Genomic DNA, 23,499 nt, shown 5'->3' on the forward strand with positions numbered 1-23,499 from the left:
GTGGAGGGCTGCAACCCCCTCAGCCCCTCTGGCCAAGCCATTGCTACCTGATACTATGTATATCATTCGTTCACGATATCGCAATACAACTATTTAGAATATTATAATATTGCGTTACGATAACGAAAAAATATATTTTTGTGTGTTGTCCGCTGGCGCAGGTGGAGCGCATCGTTTCACTGGCCGTGCCCATACTGTTCGGCATCATCGTGGTGGTCGGGCTGCTGGGCAACCTGCTGGTGGTGATCGTGGTGATGGCCAACCAGCAGATGCGGAGCACCACCAACCTGCTGATCATCAACCTGGCGCTGGCCGACCTGCTGTTCATAGTGTTCTGCGTGCCGTTCACCGCCGTCGACTACATGCTGCCGTACTGGCCGTTCGGCGACGTCTGGTGCAAAATGGTCCAGTACCTGATCGTGGTGACCGCGTACGCGAGCGTCTACACGCTGGTGCTCATGTCGCTGGACCGGTTCCTGGCCGTCGTCCATCCGATCGCTTCCATATACGTGCGCACCGAGCGCAACGCGTCCTCCGCCATACTCGTCACGTGGGTGCTGATCGTACTGCTCGCGTTACCAGTGCTCGCCAGACACGGCGAGGTCACGTACACGTTTTCCAGCACCGAGCACACGGCGTGCATATTCCTCGAAAGCGACCAGAAGAACCGACCGGACGGTTACAACAAGCCGGCGTACCAGGTAAGCGCGCGCAGCGTAACGCGTAACGTTTAGGTCTAAAGTTGGGGGGGGGGGTGAGTTTTTTTGCTCCCTCGGGACGGCATATTTTATACAACGCGGTTATTGTTCGAAACTAACGTTCTACTACAGCTACAATTTACTCACCCCTATAATTGCAGGACGATGATGTGGCGGTTAGAGTTCACTTGATATAACACTCGTACTCGTAGGTAGGCACCCAAATGTATACTCGCACAGTTGCAAAAGTCTAATCAGTAACTCCGAATTCTTTAAAAACTACCGTGGCACATAAAATGTACCATCAAACAGTTACGCTGCTGACGTTAATTGGGAGCACTTATTTGGAAATTTACCTTCAGCCGATTCCAATATATCCTTCTGTTTCTAGGTATCATGTATGTTACTTTGGTAGATATTATTATTCCCATGTCGTCAGCAAAGTTCAGAAATGTAAAATGTCCTCGGAGCTTTACTTATAGCATTGTAAAGAACATTTCAGAGGACGTTACATATTTCGTTAGTTTAAAATATGTAACTTGTAGAGCATAGGTACATTCATGAATATTGAATAGGTTTTTAATGAATATGATTATCTGTCCAACCTTTTAATAATTATTCGTTAATAATTATAAAATATACTTACTCATACAACTGCAGGCATCATTCAATAGTTTCACTACAATATACAAAGGTTTTACGAAGAAAATTTTATTTTTTCCGTTTGCCGATATATGGTTATATTCTTCAGTTTCTGGCTCTAAATTCCAATTTAAGGTTTCAGTATGTTTTTAGTTTTTGTTTATTTATTGAGATAAATTAAAATCACATGATTGATTATTGTGCTTTAAAGGGTTTTTATTTTAATAATATTGTATAGGTAGCGCACATTGGATTTCTAAAAGACAAGTTAAAAGTTACGTCCATTTGATTTAAAAGCCTCGTGTTTAAATGGCATACATATATAATACGTAAAATGTTCTATACATTTTTATCAAGACAATAAGATTATATTTAATTTTCGAATATATTACTGAAACCAATAAAAAATATTTAAGAAGTTGATTTTATTAGAATTTCTACTAACTATAAAAAATAAAACATATGCGTATATAACTAATAAAATCAAAAACAATGTCAAAAATGACTGTACATAAATTGTTTAGGTTATAATTATTTTCTTTCATAAAAACTATCTATTTTTTATGACTGTCAATGCATGTATATTGTCTTGCATTGAATTTACTTGTTCATCGTTTTCGCCTAGTTTAAATACATAAATAGATAAACTTATTAATAATAAAAATTCAAAATCAAATATATTTTTATAAGTAAAAAACGACAATTATTTAAGCGGATTTCAACGTAATTTAATTTTTTCTATGGAAAAACTGATTAAAAAATCCAAGTCATATTTTTAAATATTAGTTCGACTATGGCCATATTCAATATTCTGTAAAATGTGCTTAATTTTAGAGGTATAATATATAGTTTGCATTATAAGAATAATAAAAACTGCTTGAGAACAAAAAGAATCTTGAAAATCAATAACTTATAAACCATTAGGTACCTAACTATACCTAAATATTTTTTTTCTAGAATATATGGTAGATCCTAAGTGAAGCTAAGCAGATACCTGCTCGTGGTTGACAATTTGCTGTCATTACATTTAGTATTTCATCATGTTTTTCCTTGAAACTCAACAATATTGCGAATAACTTATTATTAATGTAAACGCGTTAATAATAAAATCTCAACCGTTTTTGGATAAACTAAACTTTGTTCATAATACATACTATTCAAATGCAACGGTTTATCAATACGCTTAAAACTTTACTGGTACCTATACCTAACCTATTAGTGACGTATACCAAACTTCTGTGTATCACTATTCTACAGGGTGTAAAGGGTATACTTTTATATGTGTATAATATTATCTTACCCATATATTTGGTCTTGTCATAATCGATTGAACTCGAAAACCTGTATAGAATAGTAAACTGCATCAAAGCATTGAAAACAAATTGATGTTTTTTAGAAATATTATAACCATATTCATTTAACTTCAACGGTGCATATTATAGTCGATCACCTCGCACCTAAATACTTGAGGACCATATTCGACGGCGATTAATGCAATGCAATTAAAACGAAAGTAAGGAAAAGTTGATAAAATATAGTAGCTTTAACTTTATGTTGAATGCACGCTGTTTTTCCATTGATCTCATAGAATACATAGATATTCAAAATATAATTATTTTTCGAACTCACACATGTATACAATATACCCAAAACATGCGAAATAACTAGTAATAATTAAAGTTATTTAATTTACGGTCACTGTGTAACTCGTTTGGATGTATTCATACAAAGTACAAACATATAAAATATGCGTCATAAATATTTTTTATGATATTTAAAATAAGTAATAAATCATTAGTATACATATATTTTAGTATTGTTGAAAATAAATGAAAATTCCATGCATTATTGTCCATTGGTAAACTAGAACAAACATAAATATTTAATTTTAGTAATTAATATTTTATTGTCATTGTGACATTTTATGAGGGTAGGTAACAATACTAACTAGTTACAGGGTATAGTATACGTTCAAGTTAAACCGTCATTATTTGTACTGGAAAGTAATCTCAAAATCTATGGGTAGTATTATTGTATTATACATAAGGACAGAAGGTAATATTATTGTCGAAATCCTGAAGTATTATTTGAATATCGACTAACTATGTACATACCATATACCTTAATATACTACTAGAAAAGAATTGTGAAGTACAACAGCATTACGATCGGCTTATTGACATCTGGCAATGATGTAGGCTGTCTTGACAAGAAAATACAATAATCTATATATTTTATATCTTACTCCAATTACCCCGCATTACCGTGCGCACAACTAATTGAGTAATCAAAAAGCGCCCTCTAAGTTGTCACTCTTTCCATACACTCATTGCATGTCTATTAGTATAAGGTCCATCGTACATACCTATCCATACCGATGCATCTCATATAGTTTTCATTTCTTGGATTTAGAACTGTTTGATAAAATATTTGAAAAACATAATTTCAATTATTTTCTATTAAAATAGTACACTTTTTTATGTAACAATAAAATATCGTCGGTATTCAATAAAAATTTAATTTTTTTCTAAAATATAATGGATGAAGCTAATGTCCTTTGTTGACTAAACTTAAGTTTAAAAAAAGAAAATTTAATTCATTTTGATGTTTATTAATTATTTTGTTATTCCTAAGAAATATATATTTTAAAATCAAAAAAAAAGGTAAAAATCTCAAAAACCATTATCTCTCATATGGTATAATTTTAATATAGATATATATCTTATTTTCACGATTCGTTTAACTGTTGTGGTGTTTAGTTTTATTGTATAATGTCACTTAATTCCAAAAATATATTGTAATTATATTATATATAAAAACACAAATCTGTATTACTTTAAAGTTAAAAATAGTAAGAATTATAATAAATAATATTACGCGTTTAAAATTGAAGAAATTCAGTTAATAAAGTCTCATATTAATTTTAAATAGATTTAATTCGGTATTATCCTTTATAAATTGTATGAATTATAAGCCATAATATTAATATTATTATTTATTTTTAATTCAATGGTAACTAAAACCAAATATCCAATATCGTCTGTCTCAGATATTAATTTTGGATTGGATTTACATCAACGCCGAGCATTTGCAACGTACAGATTACTTAATAACTTTTCCATTTTAATTTTTTTTTTTTTTTATAATATAAATAAATTTACAATCTGTAATAAAATAAAACAATAAGTAAATGTGAGATTTTTTTACAAGGTTTGGAGGCTTGACTGAAGGGTGCGTCCATTGACACTACTTCAAACTGGTTTTTTTTTTTTTTTGTAATTATTTAGTGAAGTAAATCACGAGGCCAATTTCGTTTTAGTCGACGGGGAGGGTTATCCGGGAGAGTTTAAGAGGAGACCATTTTAAGTTAAAATTGAATTTTTAATATTTCATTAATCTTGTTTTTTTTTGCCATTTTTAAGACTAGGAAGTTGTATCTAATTACAGATAAACTTTGAAAATTTAGATATAAATAATAATTTATACTTAAAACATATATTATGTAAATATTATAGTACTTACACATATTTGAATCTGAATTATAAAATATAATTAATATATGAAATTGCATGCGTTAGGTGCATTACCTTTATAAACGTACGTCATGGTGAGTAATCAAATTTTAATATGATGATAGTTTTTATTAGCATCACGTTGCTTTAAATGAAATCATCCCATTGTAATCCTAATACTTTCCTTGTTCCTCTGGAATTCAACATAAACCAGATTAGGTACAATTGAAATATGTTGAGTTATAAATTTAAATGCGTTTGTACTCAAACGTAATATTGGGATGAAAAAAACCAACATATTACAATACGAAAAGAAGATCCGAAGGAATTTAGAAGTCGCTACACAACACAGTGAAAAAATAAAATTTAAATATAACAGCACCTTGGCATATGAAACTTCATTCTTTGATTTAATTTGTGTATTTTTTATTATCTGATTTAACATTTTTGCTTATCATGGCTAGTATAATAATTATAGCATTAGTTCACTATTTTAAGTCTAATTATTCTTCTGTTTCTTTATAAGTATTTAATAAATTTATACCTTATTTAAAGTATAGAAACAAAGATGTCACGGTCCATAAAAAAGTTAATGTAATGAACCTATTGAAGTTTCAAACATAATAGAAAAAACATATTTGTTTTATTATTTAGAATTATTCTTTAATACATATAAAATGTTATTTTGTTTGTGATTTCAGTTTTGACTGTTATATTTTATTTTTTGTTTTTTATTTGGTATAATAATTGTAATATGACATCTGTGAAAGTTCATTTATCTTTAAGAAGTACCCTAAAAGTAGATGCAGAATCAAATATTTTTATTTAATTAATAATTTATGAGAAAAATTCCTTTTTTCATTTTCTTAAACATCAAATTTCAATATTGCAAAATACTAAATAGTTACGAAACTATAAGCGTTAATGGTTTAACATTCATAAAGAGAAGGTTGTTTAGTTTATATATATATATTTATAAGCTTATGAATAAAACTTCTTTACTTATCCACCTATTCAGTTAAAACTTTTTTAAGTTTATAGCTCTTTAAGTACTTGTTTTATATCAAATATTATGACGTGTTTTAATAATTGTTTTTAAAAATACACATAATAATATAATACATGGATACATAATGCATGTTCTCGTTTTAATTTTAACTACATCATAATACTTAAGAGCTTAGACATCTTCAATATTCTCAATTTCTATTTTGTTATTATCTTACTAAGGGTTTTATTCGTTAATTTTTTCTCATTTAGTTTCACACTTTCACCAACAATAGCTATTATCATTTTTTTTGACATATTACATTTTTTATTTATTCATATAATATTTATCCAATATGTTAGATTTTAACTCATACAGTTCTTTTCACACCTTAGAAATATCAATAAAAATTATCCAATGAAAATGTTATATTTTTAAAAATAAAAGTTACGAGTTGTGATGAGTAGAGTTGTGTAGATTGATGTTGTGGTATTACTGGTATTGCAAAATACTATTCTCGCCATGTATTAGTATTTATGAATTTATGTGAATATTCATTGGTTGAGTGCATATTGATTAATTAGGGTGCTGCGGAATTAGTTTTTTTTTATTATTATTCAAATAAACAATGATAATTGTTTTCAAATTTAAATTATTTAGAGTGTATACTTGTTTAAATAGATGCTATTATAAGGGCAAGTTAAATACCCTCCATCGCTCTGGTTCACTGAGGCAATTAGAGAGTATGTTTCTGTTTTATATATTACTTCGAATATTAAATCACTGTGTAATAAATCATTACACTAAGGTATTTTCACAGCTAAACGAAAATTATTTTACGCCTGACCTAAATTGTATAAATAAAATATACGATAGGTAAAAAATTATTTTCTGATCTCAAAAATGGTTTATGTCTTGGAGAATTATTTGTTCAACACCTTAAATTGTAAACCATCTATGTCTATAATATAATAAATCATCATAGAAATAGTGTATAGGGTTTGAACATATATTTTATGATCGACTTGTATGACTAAGGAGTCACAATATGCTTAAATTAAATTTTCCATTATAAAATGTTTGTACTATTCGTGTGTATAAAGACATTTTATTGAATTTATTCTTATATTTCCTATTTAGTGTCTACTGCAATTTTTAAACAGTCAATATAATTTTTGAAAAAATGTCTGGAAATTACAAACATATTATATTACTAATAAAATAATATTTTTAATTGTGTACTATAGTGGAATACTAGTATAGCAAATATAACAATAATATGTTTCTAAATGCAACATAAAAATTTGTTTGTTAGGAGTATTTTGTTACATATTTTTAAAGTATATATTATGCATTCTTCGATTCTAATAATTTATCTTTAAACTGTGTTGTCGTTAATTTAATATTTTTTAATTATGGTTCTTATATAATACTACATATTGGGCAATAATTGACACTTGCATATTTTGATTTATTTCGACTATCTTTTAACTATGCCTAAGTCAATTGATTTCAATATTTTAGATCATCGGCTTTGTGAGTAGTTCCAAAACTAAACACTCAATACAGATGAAGTTTGATGATACTTTAAGAGGTAATTTTTCAAATTGTCTGTTACTTTAAAAACACATTGAAATGTATTGACCAGTTTTAACCGAATGTTGATAACAATGGTTGGGTTAACTAAATTCCGCTCTGAAATTTTTTTTGAATGCAGTGATAATATATGATCACTACTACTCTGTGCATGGTACATATAAATATAATAAACACCTTATTAAATGTTTTGAACGTGTTTGAGTTCAAAAATCATAAAATATAATATTATGTGCTATTGATTCGATTGATTATCGTGATAGTAATATACGTTACAAAGTAACCACGAATAAGGTAGTATCTTGAAAATAAATTAGGTTGTCAAGAAATGATAAAACTAGAAATGTTCAATGATAATTAATAAACCCATTTTATAGGTGACAAATATAACTCTAAGCGTTCTGAATTCTTAATGGGACTATGTACAACAATTTTAGACACTAGTAATTATATTGCAATAAAGGGCACTACAAATAAAACTAATTATTCATTCGAGAAATGAAACTAATTATTTATCATATAGGTACCTACCTAGTTTAATATGAGTTTCGTAATTATACGCGGTGTTTCAAAGACGCCTTACACAAATATAATATAATTTATATATATTGAAATGAACATTTATGTTTGCAGTGTTAAAACTATTAATATTAATAATTGAATACATAAATTGACAATTAATAACATAGTAGGTACTTATATATAGAAAACATTACACTAGGTCCCTATATAAAAAGTTTTGCTCGACATAATTTCTCTTTGAATTGATATTACAAAATTGATGCATCAAATCATATACATATTTAATGGCGAACCATTACAACACTTTTGTGTGTCTTAATACTTTGGTCGCCTATGTGGGTATTTAGTGACTATGAAGGTCACGTTTAATAATCGATGGTCCAAAATGTTTTCCCCCAAGATTCGACAAAGTATGGTGGTAATGTATACTGGTGGTGACCTATTGTGTTTGGTTGAATAGGATGGCGTATTATTAATTTAACAACTATGTTACGAACTAGTAAGCAACGTAACTCTATAAAACTAATTTTTAGAAGTTTTTCACATCGATATTTCCTATAGGTATTTTCTTAAGAATTTACTACCACGTCAGTTTTTGTCTCTGTCTGACCACATATTCAAGTACACATTTATCAACAATACCACGCTCTTGGGATTTCAATATTTTTAGTACTGTGTCTCGATAGTTAAAATTGAGTGAAATATAGTACAACGGGTATAACATCGTGGAAAAATATTATCTAATCTTCTACAGTTTTTAATACAATAGTTAGTTACTTTACCGAATTAGGACTATACCATTTAAATTATTCATAAATGTGTTATGAGTGATATTAATTTTATAAACTCATGTGACATCAGACATTAGAAACACCTACATACATCAAACATTTTTTATTTTTAATGAATAATAAAAAAAATATGTGTAAAATAGTCATCTTCGATAAATGATTGTAGTTGTACATGTATTTGAATATTATACCGTTAAAATAATCTCATGCTAGTTAATTCGCTTCACGAAAATCTCGCACCCTACTGTTCTGACATTATAGTTGACCCTTACTGACCTTACTGACAAAAACAACAGTTACCCCTTATAGAGTGCTAATGACTCCTATAACCAAAATATAAATAAAAAAATTCTAAAAAAAATTCTAAAAAAAATCAATTTGTGTGATTAAAATATTAAAGCACCTAATTTTTTTTAATCGTTATTTAATTGAATGAAGGAAAAATTGAATAAAACAATTTGGCTACAGTATAATGCTTATGTATAATATTTATTTATAATTTTAAATGTTCATAAATTAAGGTAATGGGGCTGAGTGAATTTATTTTATCCAAAACAACGGTATAAACTATAAATACACTTAAGAAAACATTTTTAATTACTGTCTCTGTACCGCCAAATAATCAAATAATAAAAAATGTGAACCCGAATAAGAGATATATTTTTTTCAATCTAAAATAGAAACATCTAACAACCTATTTTAAAAAATAACAAATTCACACGTATCTTAAATTTGTCTGTATTTATTTTATGTTTACTGTTTACATTATAAAGTTAATACATTTTAGCGCAATGAGTCCTCCAAATTAAATATGGACCTTAATAATTAAGATTTTTAATTTGATTATTTATAAAAATCAGTTTCGGTGCTTAAATTTATTCATTCAAACGTAAATACAATTTAAGACAGTGCCGAATTTACTATACAGGTATTTAAATTGTGCTAGTAAATCAACCGTAAGACACAAAAAATAATGTAATTTAAAATTATAATATTATTGCAATTCCATATAATTGCTTATTATTGGTCTATAAACCTAACCTTATTTTTGTAACCATCAAATAAAGTTCATGAAATTTTATTGTATAATGCACGTATATCTAGATGTTTCTCACGTACGATTTATCATCAGTTGTAATATTAAATTAAAGAATATATGCACTTAGAAAGTAAATATATCACTACTCTCACCGTATAAAGATTGTTATTTTAAATAATTTCACAGAACAGGGAACTTGTACAGTTTTTTCAACTATCAGTAACACAATATGATGTGTAAGTGTATGTCTAAATAGGTAGGTATATATAAATATATTCTTTATTTATTTACTACTCTATTTTTAGCTTTTCTTTTTTAGATTGCGTTCGCTCAGAAAGAGATATTGGTTTTCGTATAGTGTGTGTTTTAGATTCCAACCCAAGCAAGAGATGTAATTCTATTGGTTTTACAATGATGTTTTTATTTTTATTATTATATTTTTTTGTGAACACATATTCTTGTAGAAGAGGTGCTCAAAACGTTTCAAGTTGTACCTTTAAAGATTGAAAATTTAACAACAATTGGGCTAAGATGTCTTCATTTTTCGAGTGTGTCGGTAGTTTTTTAGAAAACCGTGAAAAACTAAAAAAACATTTAAGTATAATCATATATTGCCTATTTTAAACATAATACTGGACATATTTTTAAACTCTTCTTGTAATTTAAAATTGTTTTTTTTTTAATTTAAATATATTTTGTTGTAAACAATTATACAAATATCCTAGGTGGATGACTTTAACTAAGGCAACGGCCAACACAACTACTATATTATACATTTCATACCCAAGTTAAATTGATATTATTTGGAGGATTTAATTTTGGTAAATTGTACAAAAGAGTAATTGCTTTTTCTATAATATTCATTAACTTTTTAAAATAAGTACTAAACATTTAGCTTATCTTCATAATTAATATTTTAATTGATTATCAATCGTTGTAAATATTGAACTAAAACAGAAACAGACAGTTTTTTTAAGTCAATGAATTCAATACAAAAAGTAACAAAAACTATAATCTCCCATCACATTATACTTTGGAATAAGGTTGCAGTATATTATTTTGATGTTTTTAGTATAACAATAATTTAATCACATTTTTTGAATAATGATCCCTAACTAAGTTCAATATAATATTTTTGTTCATATTGTTATTCTATATTTTGTCAAGTCGGATAACATTCGTCTAGGTTTGATTTATTTTGTTAAGTCTGATAGCATTTGTCTTGGTTGTGATTTGTTTTCTCATTTGTGAGTGTCATTGGTATTTAGTAATTTTATATTATATTTTCGATATTTTAACGTTATAATATCTGATTGGGAAACTTAAGTTCGTTGGTTGTTTTTATTTATTATATTGTATAGCGTAAATTATTAATCGGCTAACCAGTACACTATTTTAAGCAGTATTGATCAGCATTCAAGTATATACCACTGACTGATTTTATTATAGACTATACATACTGACGTATACATGGGAGTGGGTCGTGAGTATAATAGGATTGTGTTGGCGTTATGATTACAATTTGCAACTGCTGTGAAATATTGCTTGTGCAAAATGATACAGGATACAATTTGTTCCACCGTATAGTGTGAAATTAGGAAAGGGATACGATTTGAAGATTCTTTACATCAATTTTAAAGTTTATCAATGTGGTTGAAAATATATTTTTTTAAAACTAATTATTTTATTATTAGATTTTGTTGAAAGTTGAAACTGTGCTTAACATGTTCATGCCATGTTCAATGTAATTAAATATCACATTCAATAATGTATTATACTTACGTAGTATCACATAGTTTATAGAAATTTAGATTCCAATCTAGGTGAGGAACTTATTGTTTTACAGTCATGTTTTTTTTTTTTACTAAATATTTTACAGTAATAGTTATACAATTGCAAAAATGTGCATTTCCAGTGGCCCTGTTTTTTTTTTTTATTAAAAATTGTATATAGTAGGTATATAATATAAGAGCAGTTATTTTTAAATTTTATTAAATAGTTTTATCATAAAGAAAACCAATAACTACTGTTTACAGAAAAACGAAGGATTGTGAAAATTATGATATTTGTAACAAACCTACACATTTTCAATGAATTTACTTTTGTCGTGGGATAATGTAAAGCAAGTATCATTTGTATGTTTCAATTCATTAAATACCTTATATTTACTCAAAACGGATGAATTAATCGGATTTCATTCACCAACATTAAATATTTTAATTGTAAATCAAGATTAAATAATAATTGTTTTCAAACTTAGAGAAAATTTTTTGAATAGTTTGGTCAAAGTGAATACATTATGTATGAGACAAAATTAAAATATACTACTAAAAAAAATTATATTAAAAAGCAGGAATTTTCACTATAAACCAGTATTTGGCAAAATCAATTTCCTTATTTTATTGAAATTCAGAAACGAAAAAGGTACTTTAAATTTTAACAAATGTTTATATTAGTATTTTCTGTACATGTAATTTTCAAAACATTTTTCGGCTTGTTCAAATGCTACAACATTTAATACAAAGTCACTCATAGATCGTTGTTACTGAAATTAAAAAAAAAATTTAATTGTAATTCCGCAAATATTTTTATGAGCGTCTGAAGTTCAAATTTTGACGAATTAGCTTATTCACGCGTAAAATAACGATTTCTCATCAAACGATTTTCTTATATATTTATAGTTCAAAAACGAATAAAAACAGATACTTGAAATTTATACTAAATGTTTATATTATTTTTTACGACGCGTGGCTTAATTTTAAAATGTTTAATCTTTTTGAAGCAATTTAAAGCTATATTTTATTTCTATAAATGTCCATAAAAAAATGGTCGGTTGGTCAGAAAGTTGAAAATAAATTTGATCTTCAATTTTTTTTAAACACATTTTAAATTAAATTTTAACAAAATAAGTCAAAATTACAATAATTTGCAAAATTTTTATTTAAATTTATTTAGGATGCGTCATGTTATAAATGAGCAAAATTGTTTATCACAGAAATTTGAATTTCAAATTCAAGCAAAATTAAATATTCACACAAAGATTAACAATTTTGATAATTTTGTTGTAATTCGAAAATATTTTAAAACAATTATATTAAGAATTGAAACTTTTAAGTACATAATTATATTTTATATGCACTATAACATTTTCAAACATTTTTATAATTTTAAGCTATTGCATTTTTATATCACAAACTTATTCTCATTATTCTATACGGTAACTTGTAACACGGTATTAACTAAAAAAGTAATAACAATAGTAAATGCATTTAATAAATACATGTATATTATTTTAATGATCAAATATTAATATTAATATAAAAAATGCAATATTTTTGGCAAAATTAAGGGCTATACTCATAGTAAAATAATTTAACTTTATAACAACATCATGAAATATATTTAGCAATATAGAGTACTGTACAGTTAGTAAGTGTCAAGTGAATCTAATCATTGAGTGAGACATTGTGATGAATATGTTAAATTTGAACTCAATAATAAATCTTTGAATACGAAAAACGATTCTGAACGAAAACCGTTGACAGCTTATATTACCAAGTATATTTTATGATATCATACTTATGTTGCTATTAAATTAATTTCTACTGAATTCAATTCATTATATTATTAATTATTATAACAATATTAGTATTTATATCATATTTTATTATTATTGTTATTATAATGTTTGAGTAAATACCAACTTACTGTGTAGCGATGAGAATAGGTTTGTGGCATAAATAGGCAATAGCTAGAAATTAATTTAAATATTTTGAAAAATGTTATTGCGTTTATTAAATAATAATATAAATACATAACACAAGTTCCTATGAACTAATTGAATTTTTTTTTTATTATTACTTATTAAAAAAATTCATACAGCAACAACAAGTATGTAAGTACATTTAATAGTTATTAATGGTAAGTGAGATGAGATTATTATTTATGGGCAGGTATTGAGCAGTGTGACCTATTAATTTTTAGGTATTATTGTGTGTGTTTTTTTTTAATCTTATCACTATCTCTACTCTTCTACGTACAATGACGTATCGAGAAGTGAGGTGGATGATAGTTGTTTGATTAATGGTTACTATGAGGGTTTAAGTTAGTGTGAAATGTAAAGTTATATTATTTGGCTAATTGATTTATGTGTAGAAATTCTAAGGTCTTTATGAAGATTTTTGTTTGTGAATTACCATGGAGAGGATGTTATTAGTTGTTAGCAGAAGGATTGAAACGTCTGAAGCGTTTTTCAGAACACTTTAACTGAATACCATATGATCAAGCTCGTCAAATTATTGACTTGTATATAATGAGTTTTTTGGGTATAGAGAATTTTGATTTCAAGAGATGTCTTAAGAGGTGGCAATTTTTAATAATAACAAAAATCGTGACTTTTTGTTAAATACTCAGTAATTTGTCAAATTTTAAACTACAATATCTGAAAGAAAAACTATGAAAAATTTTGAATAAGTTTTACTCGCAAACAAAAATGTAATGATATATAAGTCGAAAAGATTAAAATATCTTTAAATAACACTTAAAGACTCAAAATATTATGAAAATTATGTTTTGTAGAAATATTTTTTTTTTGCTTTTAGGTTTTTGAAACTAGTTTGAAAAAAAACTGGGTTTTTTTTATTTAGATCTTCCAATAGTATTAACTAGATTCAAATTGCATCAGAAACTACCCACCCAGTCGAAGATCGAAACATTTATACTATAAAACGTTTATACATACGTACAAAAAAAATCACACATTCATAGCTCCGTGATCAGAATTTAAAAAACGGAATATATTTTTTTCCAAATAGGTAGTAAATTATATAAAACCTAATAAATTTGACACATTTTGATGTATTGATTTCAATGTTCACTTTGTTGATTGTTCAACCTGTCAAATTTGCCCTACATGTTTGTAGTTAATTTAATTAAATATATTTATATTAAATACTTGACATTTTAATCAATTTCTTTTCAAAAATTATTTGGACGAAAAATATTTTTTTAAATAAAGTCATCATTGTTTGTTCCTATTTACTTTACATTAATTATTAAACTTGGATTTGGATTATCTAATGTTTTATCATTATAATATTTCTAAAAAAAAAAAAAAATATTTCTAAATGTATTATAAAGACTCAAAATGTTTACCCGAGGGCTCTTGTCGACCAATTTCTTAAGTTAAGAAAATATGAAAATCAAATACTAGCAGTTTTTTGAACCGTTTGTAATGTTTGTATATATATTAATTTAAGTTTGAAGCAAAAATATTTAATAACTGCTGTGATATTTATTAGAATGACGAATATTATAGTTTTATAGTTATAATAAAATCTAAGAAAAATTGTAAACATTGCTGTTTTTCTTGGGCATGAATGCACTTTACATTTTTATTCAATCTACTTATACACAGTATAAAGTTAGATAGTTTAGTTTTAGTCTAATCATATTTTATACCTCTATTTTTGTACTAATTGCCAGAGTAATTAAACTAACTATATCATTGTCCATTATTCATTAGAATATATGTTATTCATTACAGGTAGATTATAAGACAGAATGTATCTCTATTTTATTTTTAATATTAAATATTTGAATACTGTTTTAGCAGTTCCACATATTTTGAAATTATTTAAATTAAGTTAAACTAGTGCAGACTTTATTAAATAAAGTACCTATACAATATGCTATTTTAACACCATCATTGATTTCGCATAATATTCATAATATTACATTAAGATATTATATATTATACTTGTTGAACGTCACCGAAATGTAATCACTTTACGGTGATAAATACTTAAACCATGCATACTTAGGTACTATACCTTTATATCATGTTTTAATCTATAGCATCTAAATATGTATTTTTTTAATTTTTATTCAATGAATACAGATAATGAATTAATTTACAATATGTTTGCGTGTTATGCTTATTTTATTTTATTTTATTTTCAACAAAGTAAGTACATATAGTAATCATAATATAGAAATAATTAAAGAAAAATAATTTAGATACGAGTGCGTACTTCAAATATCAAATCATAATAATATATTATAATACGTACAATATGTGACATGTGCCTATAATATCATAATCCAATGGCATTACAACTTGAACTCACCAATATCTTACTCTGTGGAAGACAAGATTAATTTTCTTGGATTATTGAACATTTTCTTTCATGAACTATTTTGTTGTTTTTATAAACAAAAATATTATTTGTAATCCAATTTGAAGTTTAGAACTTGAGTGTATCCATGATTAAAACTGTTTTCTGACACCTGTGCACAACATGTAATCATGACATTTTTGATATATTAGGCTTATCAAAAAATAAAGTTGCAAGGCAATACAAAAGATACTAAACAATTTATGAAAAAAACTTGTGTGTGACACCTGTGATATAGTCAAATAATGTAATATAGGAAAAATATTATGTAAGTACACGTTATTTCGATTAAGTTTAGTTAGTTAGTTGGAAGCTTTTTTATGGAGAGCAAAGTACTAGGAATTATGGCATGCCTCAGATAGCAGTTACAAATTAATTTCTTTAAGAATATTCAAATCTTGAACTGAAGTTCGTTTAATATATTAAAATATTATCACCACATTTTGAATTAAATATTATTCATATTTTTTACACATTATTTATTAAATATACTACGGCTTTTTTCGATACCGCATCCAATAGTACTGGAGAACCAAAAATGCATTAAATATTTACATAATGATGCCAAAACACTCAGCTGTAGGTACAACCCGTACAAGTGAAAAGTTGCTATAGAGTTTTTCAAGTTTAATTATTAAAAAAAAACTATAATGCATATTATTATTACCTGCTGTTAAATTTTTAAATAATTAAAAATATTCGTATGATTTTTTATAAGATACTGCCAAAAAGGCTTTAGCTAAATCCTTAAAAATACAAATTTGAATAAATTAATGTACTTAATAAAGTTCAAAAAGTAATCCTAAATTACCCACTGTGCTACAAAGTTTCTAAAAACTATTAATATTTAAAAAACATTATGAGTACCTAGTTATGGAACCACGTGTGTGCCTAGGTGCATAAAACAATTGCAAAATACAAATATGTATTTTGTTCTGGCCCTAAATTTTTGATTTAGCTGATTGCAAAATAGTTGCCAAGTTAATTAAGGATATTCAGAATAAGAGATTGCAATGTTCATGGTTAACACTTTAATCAAATCATGTGAAATATATTTGAGATTAAAAAAAAATGTGTTATCTTAAAGTTATAAGTAAACCAACTATATTTATAGCCTTATTTTTTTATACATAAATATTTATTATGAATTAAATTGACTGCAAATACATAATATTTTTTTAGAACATGTAATGTTTCATTTCAAATGGCATATTTTAGTAACATTTACACCTAAAAATGATGTAAAATTATATATTTTGCTCCATATTAATGAAACATCAGATGCATTAAAATATGATAAATGGAATAGATCATGCATAGAAATACGTCATTCTGACACAAGTATAAAAAAAAAAATAGTCAGTATAGTTGCTATCTAAATCGAGTGGAAGCCACACATCAGCCACATCATTAATCAAAATCTGAAGAAAAGACGAAAAAGTTGGTTGAAAAAATGTCATATTATATAGATCCAGTAAGCAATATTCGACAATTGATTTCGTCAGCACACGTCATTATCGAGTAACATGTTTTTTTTTAGAAGTGTGTACATTTGAAAGCATTAAGTTGTTAATTTTATTTGTAAAATATATATTTTTTTTTAATATCAATCATATTTCACAAAATTAAAATTTTAAAAAAGTATTTTTTTACTAACATTCACTTTTAATTCTTTTAAAGTGAATGAAAGTATCGAATGTCACCGAGATCAAATATTGTGTACATACATGTTTTTAATTAAAATTATTTATTTGTTTTTTATAAGTTTGCATAAGATGCAATTGTACTAAATTAATATTTACCTTAAAATGTTGATCATTTATACATTAAAACATATATAACTTCAATATTATTATAAAAAAATGTTGACGCGTTTGACAACAATTACATAATCTAAACGTTTCTTAACTTTCGTACTAGGTTAAAAATACATGTAGGTTATATTATACATTTAAAAAATTGTTTTTATAGAACTATGGGTACTATATCCAATATTATAAGGTAAAGACAAATTTAAAAAAAAAATTCGTTTGCATAAATAGTAAATGTACTGTATATTATTGCTCTACAAAATTGATACACAAATACATAGACATAGTACAGGTTATTATTTTTATTTAGGTATGTATGCGAAATGAAATATAAAAATTTCGTTTGATGGTTTATAATAATTGGCAGTTATATTTACATAAATAGATCGTCCCTTTTAGTTCATACAGGTATATTAGTGTTTTCCAGATAAAAATATAATAATTACGAATTATCTTTTTCTGTTTTCAGTGCTATACTTAAACTAACATGATATCTACTTTGTTTGTTTTCTGCACTGTATTGCAGTGTGTACAAAGAAAAACCATTAGTTTTTTATTCTACTATATCAATACTTTATAAGAGGACAATTGAGAACAATTGAATTCATAAGCTATACTTAGACACTGCATTTTGTTCGTTTTTGTTCGTGAATCTGAATTAGTTTATCCAGAAAAACGAAGATAATACTTCATATATAAACCGTAGTTTATATTATATTCTTACACAAATTAATTTTTTTTTAAATTTTGACTAAAAGACTTGAAATCGTAAAAAATGTACTTTTTACATTTTATTCTATGGCAAATCAACTAACAATAAACAGAAAACCAGTACTTGACAACAATATATTTTAGAATTTTATCTAAACCTATCCAAATAATTTAATAGTTAAAAAAATACAACTATCTACATTTTGTATTCCATATAACAAGTAATAAGGTTTTTTTGATAACCAAATAAGGTTTGATTATATTTTATGTAAGAAAATTTCAAACATTTAATTTAACTGAATTTATTTTTTTTTTAAATTAGAGACTATTTCTAATGACACCTGACAATATTTGAAACGCAACTACTTTTCCACAACATTGACAAGTATTTTGACAGTATTTTTATATTATTAACTTATTATTTGTTTAATATTTCAGACAAATAATACATAAAATGGTTTTGAAAACGTAGACAAATTGTCGGTAAAACGTACTTTAAAGATAGTATAGAAATGTGATATTTTAAAATTGATTATCAAATTAAACTTTGTTTAAAGTGTTTTAGACAGTTGAATTAATTTTAGATTCTACCAAATCTTTAATAAAGTCATTGTTAGCGTGGTGAATCAAGGAACCGCGGAAATCAGACGAAGATTGATTGACTTAAAAGCTTGAATAGTCAGGTCTGTGTTAAATAGTTTGGCTGTTACCAACATTTTTGACATTATCTTCAAGTCAGTGAAAATTATTTTTCATTTTTCTTCATAAGGAACACGTTGATGGACATGACAGCTATATCTATATCCGATCGATTTTGTAATATTATTATTTATTTGTATTGATTTCAATATTCATATTACAGACTATTATAATTAAATATATTTTATAATCTGTGTAGATTTGATGAGACTTGTCTAATATATAATAATATGTGAAGCTGTGCAGCTTGAGGACCCCACAAGAATAAAATTATTATTCTATGATCGTAATTTATTCCAAGGTTCATGTCATATCATGAAATCTGTAACATAACTTAATTTCGAAATATCTTTAATATTCTCGAACTATATCCAAAAGTATATATTTGGAAGGTTAATTTAAACATTTACATTTGATAGAGTATAGGTGCATACAGAAGTAAATCAGAATCAATACACTATCAGTAACATGTGCAAACTATCTGTGATATTAAATATAGCATAAAACACTTATTCAGACTCACTTGTACAGTTAGGCATTTTTCACTGAAACGGTTATCAGACATATTAACATTACATGCCTACTAGTATTAAGATATTATTATTAATTTTTTTATGTTATTTTTTGAATTTTTTTATTATTATTTACTTACACAATTATATAATGTTATTTAGTTTGGAAAGTTTAATCTCCGTCGATTTGGATCCTCGAGTACCTACCTACCTACCTACTTTCTGTGAAAGTGTGCACTACAACAATATTCGATAAAAGTGTAATATGGAGGCAATAAAATGTATATATAGTATCAAAATAGATTACTATACGGACGAATAAATCATATACGAACAATGGACAATGGACTTCGCGCCCCGACGGACAGTCGTACAAAGACGTAACGGTTACGCCATTTCGTCCGTCGGTGACTCCAACGTCCGTCCGTCGTCTGTTGGGAATTTCAAAAGTTCGTGAAGGTGTAATGATTGATACTCAGCCCTAAACGACTTTTCTGTATCCAAGCTCGTACCCTCTCGTCTCTTGCCCCCTTTGATCTTGGTAGGTACCCACTACGTGTATTCATACGGAAAACGTAAAATACGTCTCACCGATTGAGAGCACGTACCTATACACTTTGTCATCTGATGTCAGTGTAAACATGGCCACCCGTAGAATTATTGAGTTCAACTCGTGTGAAAAACCATCGGGGTAAGCATATATATACCGCGGAAGCTTCACTCACTCCCCAATCCTACTTTTAAACTGATTATAACAACGTGCATACGTAAAAAACACGTTTGATCTAAAAACATAAAAAAATTATGTAGGCACGACAATTCTTTGTAAGCTTATTAAAAATTTAATTAGAAAATGACACAGTAGACGGTTCCATGCACCCATAGTTAGGTACTTATCCGTGTATTGTAAATTATTTTGTAAAATTCAGCGTTTGTATTTTTTTTTATTTAGGATTTACTCATAGTTTAGCAGTTATGTATTCACTTAGAAATAATTATAAAGTGCATACATGTATGAATAAAATAAGAGTGTAGGCAGCCATACTCCTTGCAGCCTATTAATTATTATGCTATTCAAATTCCTATTATAATAGTACCTATTTATGCCCTCTAAAATATCAAGATTATACGAAATATTATAATATTTAGCAGAGTCTGAGTGCTCATTGTCGACAAGTAGACGGGCTGACGACCTGACGTCGATACCGAAAAGTTTTGACGTGCAAACGTCAAACATTTAACACCCCATAGCACTAAAGAGCGTTTAGAATTAATTTTTTATGTGCCTAAGACGAACATTGTTTTTTTTTCGTTTACGTGACTGCAAAATAATTCTTAATTTTTCATCAATGATCGTCATGGTGATTATTATTAATATTAATACAAAACTGTAAACATTTATAAGTGCTAATATTATTTCTAGAGATAAATACAGTTTTAGGTTCGCCAATCTCCGAGATCCAGTTTATTCTGACCGTGGACTTGCAAGATTCACGGTACACTGAAATGTGTATGTTGACGTTATATTTACATATTATTCGATGTTAAAACAAAAACAAATCGTTAGCTTCATACACACTTCTAAACTATTCTTATGCTATGAAGTGGTACTATTAATGAATGTTGGCGATAGGTTTGCCTCGTCTAGTTTGTACCATCAACAATAATTACGAAAACTTACCGTTGAAATTGTAAATTTTATTAAACCGATTTATTTGAATATGATCTTAACAACGTTATTGTACAATGTACATTGCAAGTAGTAGATAATTTCCTGTTACAATAGACTTAAAGACAAAACATTTGTTAGGTTTGATACGTTTAAAATTCTTCCTTTGATGTAATAAACATTTTATATCAAAATTCCTTAACAGGTGTTTCATTGCTTTATAAAATAATTGTATTATAATATAACAAACTAACCACTTCAATAGATGGTAAATAAATATTATCCAGTAAAGTGCTGCTGTTCCGATTTTATTTATTTTTTCATTGTAAATAATTTATGTTGTAATATTTCCCTCGAGAATTTCGATTTATGTACCTTCATTGCAGACGTTAATACAATGTAAAATATTTATTTTTTGTCACAAATTTAAAAAATGCGCATAAATTTATAGGCGTACATTTTCAAAGAAAGAGAAAAAATGTACAATAACATTGGATTAGTATTATCTTAGTTAATGCAAACTGTATTTAAAAGCTTAAAAGTCTATTACGACCATATCATTATTATTGATGACTTAATTTCTATATATTTTTATTCAAATATGTGAGTGCACATCAATTATAGTAAAAAATAATTATGTAGATTTACTATTTCATTTGAAGTTGTAAATGTTTTTATTTAGGGATTATAATGTTATTATTATTTTATATTATATTTATTTTATGAAACGATTTTAACAATATTCGTTAAAAACTTTAAAATTAAAAGTATGTTATTAGGAAGATTGTTAAACTGAAATATCTTAGAAATAATTTGTGTATACTTTATTCGGAAATAATCTATGAATAACAGTTAGCTACTATGAATAATTATGATTGAATGAGTTTTAAACATTTTAATTATATCATTGTTTACTGAAAATTAGTCAGTTATCATTTATCCATGTTATTTGTATTTATGTATTTTTATTTATTAAGCTTTGAGTGACATATTGGTTTCAAATTAATATATTTTTGGTTTTAACTTTCGTTTTTAATATAATATTAAATTTTTTTTTTCCAAAATAATTTATTATTTCAAAACTTGCAGTTTTTACGAAATTAAACATGTTATTTTTAAGAGATAATCATTTGTTTTTGCTTAACCAAGAAAAAAAAACAATCCATTTTAAGTTTTAATTATCCAAAAAATAACTATTTTGAATACCTTTTTTATTTTTACCGGTCATCTGTTTGAGCATACAAGTCAATGCATAATATAACATATTATGATAGGTAGAATTAAAAATTTTTTTTTATTATTGATCATAATATTATCAAGTACAACTCCAGCTGGTAAGATCATAAATTAACATAATTTTTAAAATATTATACTGAATTTTACAAAACTTTATATTTTTTATTTGTAATTTAAACACTATCATTCGAAATATTTTGATAAGTTCAATATGAAAATTAAACTGTCCACGTGGACCAATATTTCCCTAGATGTATGTATACCCACCGAATGAAACTTGCTGATACTACTGATTGAAATTGATTGATTATTTGATTTTTGATAGTTTGTGATTTTTTGTTGCTTTATAAGAACCATTTTTGGCTCTGTTTCGGCCGAGTGAGGTTTACGAATTGTGATAGACAATCACCTGAAGTTCTTCCCTCCTTCCCCCGCTCGAGTTAGCGACCCAGGCAGACTTCGACCAACGACACAATAAATAAAAGTTGGACTTACAATCTGGATCTGGTTGCTGGACAAGGTGCTGGGAATTACGACGACCCTCACCCTCGTAGGTATAGCAACTACTCGGAATCGCCACTGGACAATGTTATCCGTCTCATGGGTGGTGTTCGGATAGCTTCCACGGTGTCCACGAATCTTAAATCTCATTGCTTAAAGGACACGGAAACGAAGTAATTCCGATTAAATGCGTTTGACGATTGTACGAAAATTTCACGTGAGGCATTTGTCGGGGTTGGTCGGGCTTTCGTCCTGGAAACGTGACGTCTCTTGAGAACCAGCCGTCATACTGCAGTTGACAAGCGACCAATTCGATTGCGGGGTCTTTCAAGTCGGCTTTTAGACGGGACAGAGTGACGTTTGTAAAATAATATAATATCACGACAATGTATAATA

At 27.0% G+C, this 23,499-nt stretch overlaps 1 protein-coding gene across 1 annotated transcript in view; it reads left to right on the plus strand.

Annotated features, from left to right (window-relative positions):
• LOC111034429 (allatostatin-A receptor-like) overlaps positions 1-23,499 on the plus strand; it is a 187,243-nt gene that overhangs the window by 18,889 nt on the left and 144,855 nt on the right. The window contains exon 2 of the mRNA XM_022315679.1: positions 162-701. Within this exon, the coding sequence (XP_022171371.1) occupies positions 162-701 (540 nt within the window). The remainder of the gene's footprint in view (positions 1-161; positions 702-23,499) is intronic.

This window comes from Myzus persicae, unplaced genomic scaffold (genome assembly GCF_001856785.1).
Source record: "Myzus persicae strain clone G006 unplaced genomic scaffold, MPER_G0061.0, whole genome shotgun sequence".
Classification (NCBI taxonomy): Eukaryota; Metazoa; Arthropoda; class Insecta; order Hemiptera; family Aphididae; genus Myzus; species Myzus persicae.